Source organism: Clinocottus analis, unplaced genomic scaffold (assembly GCF_023055335.1).
Source record: "Clinocottus analis isolate CAN_PGR_092001 unplaced genomic scaffold, fCliAna1.0.p SCAF_34, whole genome shotgun sequence".
NCBI classification, from domain to species: Eukaryota; Metazoa; Chordata; class Actinopteri; order Perciformes; family Cottidae; genus Clinocottus; species Clinocottus analis.
Window position 1 is genome coordinate 347,196 of NW_027176087.1, and position 17,809 is coordinate 365,004.

Genomic DNA, 17,809 nt, shown 5'->3' on the forward strand with positions numbered 1-17,809 from the left:
CAGATGAAGGAACAGATGAACACATGAAGGAACAGATGAAGGAACACATGAAGGAACAGATGAACACATGAAGGAACAGATGAACACATGAAGGAACAGATGAAGGAACAGATGAACACATGAAGGAACAGATGAAGGAACAGATGAACACATGAAGGAGCAGATGAAGGAACACATGAAGGAACAGATGAAGGAACAGATGAACACATGAAGGAGCAGATGAAGGAACACATGAAGGAACAGATGAAGGAACAGATGAACACATGAAGGAACAGATGAAGGAACAGATGAACACATGAAGGAGCAGATGAAGGAACACATGAAGGAACAGATGAAGGAACAGATGAACACATGAAGGAGCAGATGAAGGAACAGATGAACACATGAAGGAGCAGATGAAGGAACACATGAAGGAACAGATGAAGGAACAGATGAACACATGAAGGAACAGATGAACACATGAAGGAGCTGGTATGGGAGAATATTATAATAGATGTAGTGGATTTGTGAAAAAACAATTACATTATAATAAAGTGATAACTTTTCATTATATATATATATATATATATATATATATATATATATATATATATATATATATATATATATATATATATTTATTTATTAAATATAAAATAACTATAACTTTTGTGACCCTGTAGAGGTTTTGAGTAGAAATAAAACCCTGTGTTCATGAATGTTCATGAATGTTCATGAATGTTCATGAATGTGAGTTCTGGTGTTCTGTCGTTCCAGCTGGACATCTGGAACATATTAAGATATCAGCCAACACATGGTTCAAATCAACAAGGTTGTGTGTGTGTGTGTGTGTGTGTGTGTGTTTTCCTTTGTCCTTCTGGATGTGAGCAGCTCAATAAAGGAAGAGGAAGCTGAACACTGACGGTTATTTCAAGGCTCAAACATGCAAACTGGAAATACAAGTTTTTCAGTTTTGGTGATTGGTGTCTGTTTTCTTTGTGTTTTGCTGGCAGAAGGACCAGACGGCATGGAGGGGAGCAGCACCACGGCTCAGGTGAGGGCTGCTTGTCAAGGTTTTACTTCTATACAGCATGATGGGCCATATTTATGATAAAGATATCAGCTCAGATAGAGAAATCCATTCTCTCTCTGAGAGCAGCTGCGCTCTATGATATAATACATTTTATATGTGTATATACATATGTATATACACATATAATATAAAATACATTTTATATTATATATGTATATACATATGTATATGGAGCTATCAGGTGTTTGCACCTGTCATGGAAACAACCAGTGGTATGGACCGTTGGTATTAGCCAACAAGAGGAAACGTGAATTTAAATTCACTGTATGAAATGAAACTTCAGCTTAAAGTGAAAAAGTGAAGCAGACGCTGTGTGTAGTTATTATTGTGTAGCACAACAATTCATGAAAGCACTGCCCCATGCTAATAAAACTCTGTCCATGCTTGAGGCAGCATCAGCTGGAGGAGACCTTGTGCTTCCTCTTGGTCCTCTCAGTGTTTTCATATCATTCTCTGAGCTTTGTGGCCTGATTGTGTTAATTGTTGTCTCTTGATTTGTGCAAGTGGAGTTTTGAGAGCTACGTTGTAACTGATGTCTTCAGACATGTGTCAGTGTTACATATCAGTCTAACTGATCCTCTGCAGAGGCTCGTGCACCGGTCCGGCTCGCTGTGCGCTGCAGAGCAGCAGTTCGTCCAGCAGAGGAAGCGAGTGGTCCTGGACTCACTCAGCGGGCTGGGCATCAACTGCAGCGCAGTAAGAGAACGTCTACTCTGATCCTCACCTCATCTTCCTCTGGGAGCGTGTCATGTTTGTACTCATGTTCTCCTGCACATGCTTATCATATGATAAGCTTTCTTCTCATAACACCAATGTCTTCAGTGACTTCCATGAGCAGCGTAGACTCAACAGAGTGCTATCAGGTCATGTGGGTCATCTTTTTGACTCTGTCCTGCTCCTCTGTGTCGTGAGGTGACTCATGCTGAGTCATCTAGACGGCTATTACAAGTCATAAGAGCTGGTCCACAAGACATTATCATAAACACATAGCAGTGGTTCAGCACGGTCCTCGAGGCTGCTGCTGGGAGGACATCTTTATGGAACCACAAGATGGAAGTGTGAATGCATCATGAAGTGGGACCCGGACATGAGTTTTAAACAAAGCCGCACACGGTGGCCGTGAGGCCGTGAGGCCGTGAGGCTCTTCTGGACTCTTCTGAGCAGCTGAGCCCGCCAGCCGGATTAATGAGAGCAAAATAAACTTCATTATCCCCCAACCACAACGTTTATTAACTTCATTTAACGTTCTGCAATACTGTGATCCTAGTGAGAGTATACATATGGTAAATAAAATAAAGTACCTGTTAAATTGAAGTACTTACGTAACGCCATGAACTTGCTGCAGCGACGTAACGTTTCACTAAACCAGGGATTGGTTCCTCTTAACCAGGGATGGATTAAGGAACGGGCCTACCGGGCCCAGGCCCAGGGGCCCGTGAGCTCAGGGGCCCCTGGGCCCAACACGTCCAGGCCGAGGGGCCCGTGAGCTCAGGGGCCCCTGGGCCCAACACGTCCAGGCCCAGGGGCCCCTGAGCTCAGGGAAAGAGCTACTCGAGGAAAGAACTATTCCATTGCATCAGACGGATAGCAGAGCAGCTTTTCCAGCTCTTCCTGTTCCAGCGCCTGCAGGCTGCAGCCAGTGCAGGCTGCAGGCGCTGCAGGCTGCAGGCGGTGCAGGCTGCAGGCGGTGCAGGCTGCAGGCGCTGCAGGCTGCAGGCGGTGCAGGCTGCAGGCGCTGCAGGCTGCAGGCGCTGCAGGCTGCAGGCGCTGCAGGCTGCATCTCTCTTCTCTCTCTGTGGCTGCTCTCTATGTCTCATGTTGAATCTATTTGTATTGACCTCGCTCTTCAAGCCCTCCACTCACTCAGCCTGTCCAGTCAAATCATTTCATTTGAATTCTTTATGTAACTGATCTAAAGACACTCCACTTCTGTTTCATGAGGACTTTAAGTTGCTAATAAAACCAAACACGACAACGAGGAAAGTAACACAAAGTAAAATAAGGAACTGCATGATCACAATCACATAACATCATTATATTATGTTAGTGTTAGTTAGCTGCCTCATATGAACATGAGACACTTCATGAACCACACAACCACTAATAACCTCATGAATGACCCTCACACTGAATTAGTAATAATATAATAGCACGATGTGGTGGCTCTCTGACCCTGCATGCATGAGCGTAGCAGCTATGACGTGAACGTCTCCTCCATCTTGACACCAGGACTCGGTTCCCCACATCGCGCTGCTGGCGTCTGGTGGAGGTCAGAGGGCAGCGGTGGCTCTGGTGGGATCCCTCTACCAGCTGCAGGAGGAAGCTCTGCTGGACACGCTGCTCTACCTGGGAGGAGTTTCTGGATCCACATGGTAACAACCAGCACCTGCTAGACATGTATGAACCAGAGCAACAGACTGGAACACAACAGACTGGAACACAACAGACTGGAACACAACAGACTGGAACACAACAACAGACTGGAACACAACAACAGACTGGAACACAGCAACAGACTAGAACATAACAACAGACTGGAACACAACAACAGACTGGAACACAGCAACAGACTGGAACACAACAGACTGGAACACAGCAACAGACTAGAACATAACAACAGACTGGAACACAACAGACTGGAACACAGCAACAGACTAGAACATAACAACAGACTGGAACACAACAGACTGGAACACAACAACAGACTGGAACACAACAGACTGGAACACAACAGACTGGAACACAACAACAGACTGGAACACAACAGACTGGAACACAACAACAGACTGGAACACAACAGACTGGAACACAACAACAGACTGGAACACAACAGACTGGAACACAACAACAGACTGGAACACAACAGACTGGAACACAACAGACTGGAACACAACAACAGACTGGAACACAACAGACTGGAACACAACAACAGACTGGAACACAACAGACTGGAACACAACAACAGACTGGAACACAACAGACTGGAACACAACAACAGACTGGAACACAACAGACTGGAACACAGCAACAGACTAGAACATAACAACAGACTGGAACACAACAGACTGGAACACAGCAACAGACTAGAACATAACAACAGACTGGAACACAACAACAGACTGGAACACAACAGACTGGAACACAACAACAGACTGGAACACAACAGACTGGAACACAACAACAGACTGGAACACAACAACAGACTGGAACACAGCGACTGGAACACAACGACACACAACAATACACAAGAACACAACGACAGACTGGAACACAGCGACAGACTAGAACACAACAACAGACTGGAACACAGCAACAGACTGGAACACAACGACACACAACAATACACAAGAACACAACAACAGACTGGAACACAGCGACAGACTAGAACACAACAACAGACTGGAACACAGCAACAGACTAGAATACAACAACAGACTAGAACACAGCGACAGACTAGAACACAACAACAGACTGGAACACAGCGACAGACTAGAACACAACAACAGACTGGAACACAGCGACACACAACAATACACAAGAACACAACAACAGACTGGAACACAGCGACAGACTAGAACACAACAACAGACTGGAACACAGCGACAGGCAGGCAGGAGAAAGGAGGCAGAAGACAGGAGGAAGGAAACAGGAGGCAGGAGGCTCTCAGGGGCGAGTCATTCACACACATCTTTTATTCACGGTTGCTTCTCCACCTGGTTTTGCTTTGACCTGATGAATTGGGGACATTGTTCTTTGAGGGTGCTTGTCTCCTCTGATAGGGCCATGGCCTCCATGTACAGCGACCCTCAGTGGAGCACCAACATGGACGCAACAGTGTCCAGGTTGTCAGGTGCTGGGGTGGAGCTGGAGGCCGTTTTAACCTGGTTGGGTGAAAGAGCAAAGGACGAGAACTTCTCTCTCACTGATATCTGGGCGGTCTTGACCTCTGCTGGGATCATGAAACAGGTACTCAACACGCACACTTTTACTCACAATATGTCCATTTTACCAGAAAATAGCCTCAACATTTCTGGACATCACTCAGCAAATGTGCAGTGATGTACCATGAGCAGTGCCTGGAGTACCTGGTAAAGGCCCAGACAAATGTCATGTCTTGTTATTCTTATTGTGTTGTATCAGATGGACCTACGACATCTTTCTGATGAGGCCAGCAGAAATGCCAGCAACCCTTACCCCATTTACTGCGCCATAGAGAAGCACTGCTTCTCACACGGCCCTACAGAAGGTACACCTGCACATGCAGGTCACACGTGCACACAGCCTGATGGACCTCATACCTGATGGACCTCATACTGCCTCACCCTGTGAGCCAGTCCACATGAGGCCGGATCTTCTTCACCACTGTTTCAATTCACTTTCTTTTGTACAGCCCAAAATCACAAATACAAGATTCAAGGAGTAGTATACACATGTATATATAATGAGTAGTATACACTTGTATATATATATAATGAGTAGTATACACATGTATATATAATGAGTAGTATACACATGTATATATAATGAGTAGTATACACATGTATATATAATGAGTAGTATACACATGTATATATAATGAGTAGTATACACATGTATATATAATGAGTAGTATACACTTGTATATATAATGAGTAGTATACACATGTATATATAATGAGTAGTATACACATGTATATATAATGAGTAGTATACACATGTATATATAATGAGTAGTATACACATGTATATATAATGAGTAGTATACACATGTATATATAATGAGTAGTATACACATGTATATATAATGAGTAGTATACACACAGTACACCATCCAGATAACCAGAGTCCATGAAGCAGAAGAAAGCAGAGAGGAGGACGTCATCAGGGCCATGGCAGGAAGTAGGAGACAGGATTAGAAGTAGGAGACAGGAGACAGGAGGTAGGAGACAGAAGGTAGAAGATAGGAGGCAGGAGACAGGAGGTAGGAGACAGGAGACAAGAGATAGGAGGTAGAAGACAGGAGGCAAGAGGTAGGAGACAGGAGACAGGAGGCAGGAGGTAGGAGACAGGAGGAGGAGACAGAAGACTGGAGGCAGGAGAAAGGAGACAGAAGACAGGAGGAAGGAAACAGGAGGCAGGAGGCAGGAGACAGGAGGCAGGAGGCAGGAGACAGGAGGCAGGACTGGTTCTAGACAGCCACAATCCAGCATCAAGGAGACATGAATTCATCCAGAAGGAGAGAGAGAGAGAGAGAGAGAGAGAGGGGAGAGAGAGAGAGAGAGAGAGAGAGAGAGAGAGAGAGAGAGAGAGAGAGAGAGAGAGGGAGAGAGGGAGAGAGGGAGAGAGGGAGAGAGAGAGAGAGAGAGGGAGAGAGGGAGAGAGGGAGAGAGAGAGAGAGAGAGAGAGAGAGAGAGAGAGAGAGAGAGAGAGGGAGAGAGAGAGAGAGGGAGAGAGAGAGAGAGGGAGGAGCTTAGTGCATCCTGAGGTGTCCCAGCAGTGTGAGCTATAGCAGCCCCTCTGAACATTCAAGCTGGGTAATCTCTCTCTGATGGCATCACGGGGTGAGTTGTCTGACTGTATGACATCATCTCAATGGGAAGTGACTTCAGCGTGTAACCCCCCCCCCCCCCCCTGTCTCTCAGGTAAATGGTTCGAGGTGAGTCCTCACGAGGCTGGTTTCACAGAGTTGGGGGTCTTCATTGAAACGTCTCTCCTGGGCAGTAAGTTCCAGAGCGGCGAGCTCTTGGAGGAAGTGCCTGAGATGGATATGGTCAAACTACAAGGTCAGAATCAAAGTGACCTTTGTTGTTCAAGAATATGTGCACATTTCAGGTCCGTTCCCTTTACACAGAAACAGCAGGAGCAAGGATGGCACAGTCAGGACTTATGTACACGTGTGAAAAGAAAATAGCTATTTTCATTGATATTATATAAAAGCACCGATAAATTAAGTTTTATAAAACATAGTTTGGGAACGAAGACCACGCCCCAAACTCAGCCAATTACCCGAGCCCAAAGTAAAGCATGACCAACCCCTTGACTTCCTGTGGGACCCCGTTCCTCCGCGATGTGTATCAGAGCTCACTCCATACAAACGCTCCCAGCCCTCTGGGGCGTCCACTTGCATCCCAGAGGCCTGGAGCTCCCTCCTCTTACTGCGCTCCGTCCCCGGCAGCCACGGCCGCTTCATCCACGATGCCGGCGGGTCAACTCCAAAGGCGTACCGGGGAACTGAGAGCCCAAGCTGTCGTCGGGTTTTCGCAGCTCGCTCTTGGCAGAATTGCGAGCTGGCGGCGCTCTGTCACGCTCCACATAGCAACCTGCCTTTACCTCGGCTCCCAGCAAACAAGACAAGTGCTTATTGCATTCAAAGCATCTTTTGGTTTGACACCAAAAACCAAACAAAAACCTGTGATAATGTGGTTTAATTTGACTCGATTGACGAGCAACCCACCAGTTGCCATTTGATTTTAGAGATAGTGCACTGTATATCCTGAATGGTGCACAACGTACGCTTAGACAGCCACCTCCTTGTTAATGAAATAAAATGAGTTGAAGTGAGGAAAGCAGTGGCAGAAACCAGGGAGTGAAGTTAGTATTCCATCATTGAAGAAAGCAAAATGACACAAGACGTTTTGCAACTTTTGGGTGTATACTCTTTTTACCTTTACTTCACTGAAAACATATATGTGTAAGTACTAAGACTGTAGTTTCTTCCTCGCATACAAACTGTCAAACTGTGTGTGTGCTGGTGTGTTTGTTGAAACCGTGCAGGTGTGCTGGGTTGTGCGTTGGCTCATGAGGAAACGTTGAAGGAGTTCATCCCTCCCTGGATGAACGGTAAACACTTCACATCATCTCACAGATTGAAGTCAAGACACTGCAGGGATCCATCTCCTGCTGTGTGTGTGTGTGTGTGTGTTTCAGTGATTGGACAGAGGGACAGTGCTGCTGAAGCGTACCTGCGTGTGCACATTGCCCTTCTTAAGCTAGTTGCCCTGACCAGAAGCACCATTAAGGATCCTACCGCTCTGTCTGACCTCGGCAGGCTGCAGAAGATCCTAGAAGGTAGCAGTGATGACGATGACCCCGCTCACGGGTTTCACTTTAACATTGATCTTTGAAGTGAATTGTTTTGGTAAAGTTATTTTGCAAGAAAGAAATGCTTTGAATGTGAAAATGATCTTTTACATTTGAAATGCGTGTGTCTGGTGAAATGGTGACGTACAGGACGACTCAGCTTGTTCTCTTCTCCAGACCAGACCAAACACAACGCGTCTGCGTGGCTGGAGCCAGCAGGCTCGGAGGAAAGGAAGCGTCTTTCCCAGCAGTGGAGCGTGGAGCTGCTGGCGGCAGTAGAGACCTGGAGCGAGGGTCTAAAGGACGGAGCGTTCAAAACACATGGTCAGTATGTTGCATAGAAACACCCAGACTGACAACGAGACCCACGTTAATATGATGTCTGTCTATCATCTCCAGTCTCTCTACTTATTAAGAAGGTCCTTCCCAAGATCAGGACTTGGGAGTGGGGAACGACCAGAAATTTCCTCTACCAATACCAAGGTGAGCCCACAGACCCCTCCGTCAATACTTCCTTCCTTTGTCTTTAAAGATCAAATCCATCCATTTTCCTCCTATTATCCGGGGTCGGGTCAGCAGGCCGAGCAGGCCGAGCCCGGACTGGAGGTGACACGTCATCAAGGTGGGCCACGTGTTCCGGTTTAGAGCATGAACACGTGTCCCACATTGATGACGTCACCTCCAGTCCGTGACTGGCGCCAGGCACTGGTCGTTGATGTCAGCAGATGCTCGTCAGTAGCACGAGCGGTGGCATCAGCAGATGCTCGTCAGTAGCACGAGCGGTGGCATCAGCAGATGCTCGTCAGTAGCACGAGCGGTGGCATCAGCAGATGCTCGTCAGTAGCACGAGCGGTGGCATCAGCAGATGCTCGTCAGTAGCACGAGCGGTGGCATCAGCAGATGCTCGTCAGTAGCACGAGCGGTGGCATCAGCAGATGCTCGTCAGTAGCACGAGCGGTGGCATCAGCAGATGCTCGTCAGTAGCACGAGCGGTGGCATCAGCAGATGCTCGTCAGTAGCACGAGCGGTGGCATCAGCAGATGCTCGTCAGTAGCACGAGCGGTGGCATCAGCAGATGCTCGTCAGTAGCACGAGCGGTGGCATCAGCAGATGCTCGTCAGTAGCACGAGCGGTGGCATCAGCAGATGCTCGTCAGTAGCACGAGCGGTGGCATCAGCAGATGCTCGTCAGTAGCACGAGCGGTGGCATTACCAGATGCTCGTCAGTAGCACGAGCGGTGGCATCAGCAGATGCTCGTCAGTAGCACGAGCGGTGGCATCAGCAGATGCTCGTCAGTAGCACGAGCGGTGGCATCAGCAGATGCTCGTCAGTAGCACGAGCGGTGGCATCAGCAGATGCTCGTCAGTAGCACGAGCGGTGGCATCAGCAGATGCTCGTCAGTAGCACGAGCGGTGGCATCAGCAGATGCTCGTCAGTAGCACGAGCGGTGGCATCAGCAGATGCTCGTCAGTAGCACGAGCGGTGGCATCAGCAGATGCTCGTCAGTAGCACGAGCGGTGGCATTAGCAGATGCTCGTCTGTAGCACGAGCGGTGGCATCAGCAGATGCTCGTCTGTAGCACGAGCGGTGGCATTAGCAGATGCTCGTCTGTAGCACGAGCGGTGGCATTAGCAGATGCTCGTCAGTAGCACGAGCGGTGGCATTAGCAGATGCTCGTCTGTAGCACGAGCGGTGGCATTAGCAGATGCTCGTCAGTAGCACGAGCGGTGGCATTAGCAGATGCTCGTCTGTAGCACGAGCGGTGGCATTAGCAGATGCTCGTCAGTAGCACGAGCGGTGGCATCAGCAGATGCTCGTCAGTAGCACGAGCGGTGGCATGTTTCTCAGTTTGCTGGTACAGATGTTTGATTGTGAGGATCTCTCTATCACCTGGATTAGTCAACTTACAACTGAGGTGGTGCGTTCGGGTCTCTGGACCAGTGACAAGCCTGCAAGCTGGCTAGCTAATGGGCTAACGAGCTAGCGAGCGAGCCATAGCTAGCATAATCAATAATGTGTAGCTATGTACCAACAAACTAAAGAACAATGAATGCTGTGTGACGCATAGTCTTTAGATGAGCTCACAGAACATACGTCACTAACGAGCAGTAACTACTGAATGCATCACAACATTTTTTATAACCTTCGCATGGCATAGATGAGCGGCTCCCAAACTCAAAAACGCCACGGCCCAATTTAAAATCTGACAATCTTCCGTGGCACACCCAAAGATTTTGTCGACAGGTGGCGGTGACAAACGAGAAGTACGCGCCGCCGAACAGCTGCGTGGCGGGAGGGCGTGACTTAAGACCCGAATGAGTGACAGCCAGGTCAAAGCGTGACACTGAGAGCCCTGCCACTCAAAACATAGACTAGGGATTATTAAATCACTTCAAGAATTCAACCGATTACCATTTTCTCCGGCGCTCATATATTTTTACTGTAACACCACAAGAGGGCGCCCTTCACTAGTTTTTTCCCTTCAGTTAACTGTACTGGTCAAACAGAAATGTTTTATAATGTTAAACACAAACGTACGTCAGAGTCAGCTGACAACCCGGCTTACAGGAGACCGGACCCGGCGGGACGCGGGCCGTTGCCATGACCTCTGAGCAAGCGGTCTTCAGACCGGCCCCCTTGCCGCCTCACACCGCCCCTTTTCTTTTCTTTTCCTCCGCAGAGTTTAGAATTCAAATATGCTTAAATCCAGCGGGAAAGCAAGAAAACAATAACACAAGCACACGGTTATAAACGTATTTGTAATAAACAATAAAACTAAAATATGTGTATAAGCAACGTTTTGTGTATAATCAACGTATTTGTAATCAAACACCGACGTAATCAGAGAGAAAATCAGTTTCTAGTCAACGTAACTGAAACTACGCTTTAGTTCTGGGGGAAAAGTGTTTGTTGTAGACGGGTTGAACACGGAGGTCTGGATCTGCCTCTCCTCTTCATTGAGGAGGTCACAAAGATTGTCAGAGGACTCGTGGTCCTTGTGAACTCCTCTTCTGTCCCACAGCTCCAGCTTCCTTATTGTGGCTTCTGTCTCACTGTGCACATGAAACACGGTCACTGCTTTTCATTGGAGGGATAGATTGAGTCCATTAAGACCCGAACATGTCGGACAAATACATCAACTTACAAAGCCTCAGGTCTGACAGGTGAAACCAGGACACAACATGTCCTGACTTCATCTCGCAGCTCAAAGGTCGGTGAGCAGCTCACCTGTAAAGCCTCCAGGCTGCAGTGAGCAGGAGAAGCTGCCGGTGGTCACTTCCTGTCTCATGATGTGGAGAACAGGTGCAGCGGAGGACTTTGATGAAACGTACTGTTCTCACCGCTTCATTTAAAACCACCTTTAATTCCACAGACATCGTCTTTGTTGCCATTAACAGAATAACACGTCATTTAAATCATAAATACTTTAATATTCATTTCAAACTTTTCAAAATGAAAACGTTGTATTTGTGCATAAATGACTGCAGTACCTTTGCAGCCCACGCTTTGGGGATCGCTGTAGTGTTTCCTGTGGAGGAGGTCACACAACACACTTCACTCATACTGAACTAACGAGTCGTGACCACTGAGCTCATCGTGACTTGCAGCACTGCTTTTATGATTTACGAACACTTCACAATGATCTGATTAATCATCTATAAGTTCTCAATACTTAATTCATACATTGGGAATCCAACATTCATAAAGTCTGAAACCCAAGCTTATTAATCGAGACTGAAGCATGTACAGCTGCGTGTTATGAATGAGTTACTCGTGAGTATTCATGTGTTGGAATGATGCTTTAGACATGATGAATTCATGGTTTACTCATATTTTACTAATGCTGAATAGCATTCTTTATTAAGTGCTTCTGAATAAATCACTAATGGGCTAACCGGACAGACCAAAACCAGACCTGAAGCTTAGTGAGTCATGGACTCCACCGTGGCTCACAACGAGAGCCCCATGCCTCCCGGCTGTGTGCAAGTCTTCTCTTTCATCAGGCAGTGAGTGTGACACAATCATGAAGGGATTATTCCATGAAGAGTTAAAAACATCTAACCTGAAGTTTGATGGAATGGAACATGTCTGGTTTTCTGTTGCCGGGCAGATTCAACGGTTCCAACTTGCCTCCACTCTCAAGAGACTTTCCACCTGGTGGACGCTGGGCTGCTGATGAACGTCGCCTACCCGTCCTTCCTGGGAGAGAAGAGGGGCATCGACCTCATGATCGCACCAGAGTACAGCGCTGGAACCATGTTTGAGGTAGGTGTGTGTGTGTGTGTGTGTGTGTGTGTGTGTGTGTGTGTGTGTGTGTGTGTGTGTGTGTGTGTGTGTGAGTGAGTGAGTTTGTGTGTGTGTGTGTGTGTTTTTATCAGATCAAGGTCCAATGACGGGGTGTATGTTTATGATATTCTGCTGTTTAGGTGAAATGACTTTATTTGCACTCAGTGTGGCTGGACGTTGCATTAAAGCTCGCACGCTGTCAGTACAGCAGGAATACCCAACGAGAGCTTTCACTGCGAGCCAATGACGCCACCATCTTTTGAGTCATCTGGTGAAAGAGTAGAGCCGGGCAGATGAACGCGTTGATTTTGCATTAATCCATCAATCCTTTAACGATGTTAAGTACTTGATCACGCGTAACTGGAGGGTTGTTGTTGGGTTTTTTTGCATTTTCTTTTTTTTTTGCAGTGGGAGGAGCTTATCGCTTTAAATCTCTCCGTAGTTCAGACCTGACGTCTCTCAGCTCTCTTGATCCGGCCTGCATGAGGTCAATCAAACATGAAAAATAAATAAATAAGATGCAGGTATAAACGCATTAAAGTGGCGCTGCTTCTACTTTAAAGTGATTTTTGTAGCTGCGCGCGCTTCCGTAGCCTCGACTGACGTAAAGCTGGTGTTGTTCTGTATCTTCTGTTCCCAACGAGCAGCGCTGCTGCAAAGAGACGCTTCACAGCAGGAAAAGCAGCAACAAGCAGCTTCGCTCCACAAAGCACTCACACACCGACAGCCTCAGAGTACAGATTGAAAGTTAATCGTTCATGAGCAAAGCTGCTGACCCCGCGGTCTGATCCATGCAGAGCACTTTAAAGCAGCATCACTTCTGGATCTTTACTCTTCTCTCCAAGAGGAGAACTTTCCTCCCATCACAAGATGTTCAGTGCACTTGTTCAAGACAACACAGACTGGACTTTATCACTGAGGAAGAAAAACTGACCAGAAAACATGAAAAACACTTATTGCTTTTGTATAAAGTGAATCAACTGCTGGTCTTTAACATCTTTAAGGTAAGAAACAGACTGAACATGGACCAAAGAAGGAGTGGTTTGTCCCTCACAGGGACCCTTACTACTGAACATGGACCAAAGAAGGAGTGGTTTGTCCCTCACAGGGACCCTTACTACTGAACATGGACCAAAGAAGGAGTGGTTTGTCCCTCACAGGGACCCTTACTACTGAACATGGACCAAAGAAGGAGTGGTTTGTCCCTCACAGGGACCCTTACTACTGAACATGGACCAAAGAAGGAGTGGTTTGTCCCTCACAGGGACCCTTACTACTGAACATGGACCAAAGAAGGAGTGGTTTGTCCCTCACAGGGACCCTTACTACTGAACATGGACCAAAGAAGGAGTGGTTTGTCCCTCACAGGGACCCTTACTACTGAACATGGACCAAAGAAGGAGTGGTTTGTCCCTCACAGGGACCCTTACTACTGAACATGGACCAAAGAAGGAGTGGTTTGTCCCTCACAGGGACCCTTACTACTGAACATGGACCAAAGAAGGAGTGGTTTGTCCCAGTACCTGTTCATAATAAAGAAAACATATATAAACTATATATGTATGTATGTTAACTTGTTGCTCCAGAGTGCTGTTATATTGTTCTGATAACATTACTTTATAAAAGCTGCAACACACTAGTTTTTACTTCATTATTGAATTTGGCGCATAATGAGATTAATCGTGATTAATCGCAGAAAAATCATGCGATTAATCAGTTCATTTTATTTAACTTCGCCCAGACGTAGAAAAGAGTCATTTCCATTAAAGTTTAGGCCATGAGGTCACCTGTGCTGCATAGACTTCCTTCTTTCAAGAAGGAAGTCTATGCAGCACACTGCATGAAGTTCCTACTTATAGTTCCTTCGTGCTTTGACTTTCTTCTCCTTTTTCAACAATGGAACCATTTCATTGGCCGATTCAAAGTGCACATTTCAACAACAAATGTCATGTTTCATATTTCTGCTATGGAGTCACTGAATGTACCTGACAGATCAGTAATGTCTTTGTTCTGGATATATTTCCATTATATATGTGAATGATAACCATTAAGACCCATAATTACTACTTCTACTCCCTTTTTACAAGTATCTCATTTGTGAAGTGCCTACCTCAAGTAACATGCCAAGACTTAGTTCCAGAGAATGAAACCTGTGAAATAACATTCATCCTGTGCTCCTTTCCAGACTCTGACTCTTGCCAGAGACTATGCTGCTGAGGTGAAGAAGCCTTTCCCAGAGATAGACGACTACATCTTTGAGGAGAGAGACTGGCCAAAGGACTGCTACGTGTTTGAGGGAAAGGAAACCGAGCCGTCCATCATTTTCATGCCACTCTTTAACAGAAGAAACTGCAAAGGTTTGTTTCACACGCGCAGATTTTCCTTATGCTTCTTAGAGAAAGAACTTCTCTGGAGGCAAACATAATTTGTCATTGCAGTGAGATAACAAGTAAACAAACATTAAGATGTGCCCGATTTTAAAATGTTTTGTGGGTGAAAAAAGTCAATTCTTGAAATGTGTTTTATTTGTGGACTAAAGGAAAAGTCCTGGTCAAATAAAACTCCTAGATTCCTTTTGGTGGTGGTGGATGCCAAAGCAACACCATCCAGAGAAACTCCATCATTAGATAATTGATTTCTGAGGAGTTCTAGTAAAATAACTTTGGTCTTATCAGAGTTCAGCAGCAGGAAGTTACAGGTCATCCAGATCTTTATGTCTTTAAGAAGTTTAGCAACCTGGTGGATTTCATCTGGCTTAATCCATAGATATAATTGAGTATCATCGGCATAGAATGTTTTCTAATAATATTCACTAACGGCACCTATATAAGGTAAATAAAATTGGTCCAAGTATAGAACCTTGAGGAACCCCATAACGAACAGCAGTGGTCATTGAGGCTTTATTATTTACATAAACTCAGATTGATCTGATAAAAAGGACTTGAAGCATCTTAATGCTGTACCTCTAACACCAATCAACTGGTCTAGTCTCTGTAATAAAATGTCATGATCAATGGTGTCAAAGTAATGGTCACTAGTGTCGTCTCTGTGCTGAGGTGCTTCCTCAATCCTGACTGAAACTTCTCAAATAAACTACTAGAAAGTAAAAAGTCACACAACTGTTTTGTGACTACCTCCTCCAGTGTCTTAGAGAGAAAGGGAAGGTTAGAAATAGGTCTGTAAATGGAGGGTGGGCTTCTTAAGGAGAGGTTTAATTACAGCCACTTTAAAAGACTGTGGAACATAACCCGTTAGTAAAGACATTAATACTATCTCGTAGAGAGGTGCTAATTAAACTATTGTTCTCACGTCACATCTCACTAGGTGGTACCTGTCACTACGACCTTATGCCTTTATCATAATAAATGATCAAGTCTGTGAATCTATAGATTGATGTGTTGGGAATTGAAGCTCAGTCTTTTGGTACATACAGGGAGCCAGCTCAGTTCTGGTTTAGATGCATTATTGTTTGAGCTGAAACAGGAAACAATCCATCACTAACACCCTCGTACCATGGCAGCTGCAGCGCTACACCTTCAGCCAGGTGTCCAGGAGAAGTGTGGCAGGGGATTGGAGTCTGAATCAGTGTTCACTGCATTGTAGATGCGGAGGAGGTCAAAACAAAGATGGAGGAGTTCTCCACCTTCCAGCTTCCCTTCAGCCAGGAGAAGATTGACTTCTTGTTGGAGACGGCCAAAGCCAACATAAAGAACAACAAGGACACGCTGCTGAGGGAGATCCACAAGGCGGTTCTCCGCCGTCACAAGAGGTAGCGACGGGCGGGGCACTCCCATGCAAGTCAAGCTGCACTGTGTCAGATCTATGTGTGCTTGTCTGAGACAGAGATGTGCATGGTTGATTGAAAAATAAATGACGGGTTTGAAATCTAATATATTCACTTTTCTTTGCTTCTCCCCTTCAGGAAGATCTAGATCTCTGATTTCAACATTTTAATATCTCAGACGCTGTCTTCCCTCAGTGATGCTGAGACAGCATACATATGCCACCAATATGCAGTCATGAAAAGCAATGGCATATAATCATACTTTTTAAATGTACTTTCATGTGCTATGTGTCCAAAGGTAAATGGATTTGGCTTTTATCCAAAGAGACAAGTGCATTCAACATGAGCACAAACTCAAAACAACAAGAACTAAACTACAAGTTCTTCAGTAAAGTTAAACTACAAAGGTCTGTCAGTAAGAGACATTAAAGAGCCACTAGAGTGCTGCTGCTGCGCTAGCTTCCTTACTCAAGGTGGAGTCCAAAAAGATGAATTTTTAGTTTGTGACTAGTTTAAACAGATGCATGCAAAAAGACAGCTGTCAATAAATCACAGATTGCGTAAGTTTACAAATGTATAATTTCCCTGCCTCATCGAGCACCTGCTGGATGAGACTAGAAGGAATTCTGTTGAGTTAATTGGCTGCAGATCTATTCTCATGCTGCGTGACAACAGTCCTTTGTTCTTCCAGCCGTGAACCTGCCTCCAGAGCAAATTTAGAAACAAATACACACAAATGTACAATCATTTACTTTTGTGTGTCGGCTGCTTGAGCAACATGTTACAGGATGAAACGTTAGCGCTGCGTCTAACAGCTGAAGGAATACGACTTACATATTGTCATCAGAACACAATGTCACGTGACAAGGTGCTGCTCCAGGGAGGGAGGGTACGGGTCACACCCAACACAGTGAGGACCTCCAGTCTGAGCGTAGCATGGAGCGTAGCATGGAGTTCTCACACATCTCCCCCTGCTGGAACCACAAAGATGGAGTCTGTTTTGACTCTGGAGGATCGCAGACGCTGCTTCCCTTCATGGCAGGAAGAGAAGTGCCGGTGTGTCCCCGACCAGAAGGCCTCTTCCAGCCAGCCTCATCTGTGATGTCATGAAAGGAAGTGAATAATTAAGCTGCTGCTGTGGCCTGCTCATAATCCTGCAATAAATATATAATCTGCATGTAAAGCAAGTATTCCTGAGAGTTTATTTTTGTGGGAGTATTGAAGGGTACTCAGGGTTGTAAAAAGTATGACTCTGTGCTTATCAATAAAGTTCTGAAGAGTTATTCTAGTCCACTAAACACTGGGAGCGTAATCCAGCTAGTTAAAGACAGACAGGAAGGACGACAGAGAGAGAGACAGACAGGAAGGACAGCAGAGAGACAGACAGGAAGGATGGCAGAGAGACAGACATGAGGGACAGCAGAGAGACAGACAGGAAGGACGGCAGAGAGACAGACAGGAAGGACGGCAGAGAGACAAACAGGAAGGATGGCAGAGAGACAGACAGGAAGGACGGCAGAGAGACAGACAGGAAGGACAGCAGAGAGACAGACAGGAAGGACGGCAGAGAGACAGACAGGAAGGACGGCAGAGAGACAGACAGAAGG

At 46.0% G+C, this 17,809-nt stretch overlaps 1 protein-coding gene across 1 annotated transcript; it reads left to right on the forward strand.

The window, feature by feature from the left end:
- Positions 1-997: 997 nt before the first annotated feature.
- LOC137799059 (cytosolic phospholipase A2 gamma-like) lies at positions 998-16,938 on the forward strand. Its single transcript, XM_068596146.1, has 14 exons — positions 998-1,033; positions 1,658-1,768; positions 3,302-3,444; positions 4,852-5,038; positions 5,213-5,318; positions 6,694-6,834; positions 7,826-7,891; positions 7,979-8,119; positions 8,309-8,455; positions 8,531-8,614; positions 12,243-12,397; positions 14,604-14,775; positions 16,022-16,187; positions 16,341-16,938. Exons 1-14 carry the CDS (start codon positions 1,007-1,009, stop codon positions 16,348-16,350), a joined length of 1,656 nt encoding a protein of 551 aa, XP_068452247.1. The 5' UTR covers positions 998-1,006; the 3' UTR covers positions 16,351-16,938.
- The last annotated feature ends 871 nt before the right edge of the window (positions 16,939-17,809 follow it).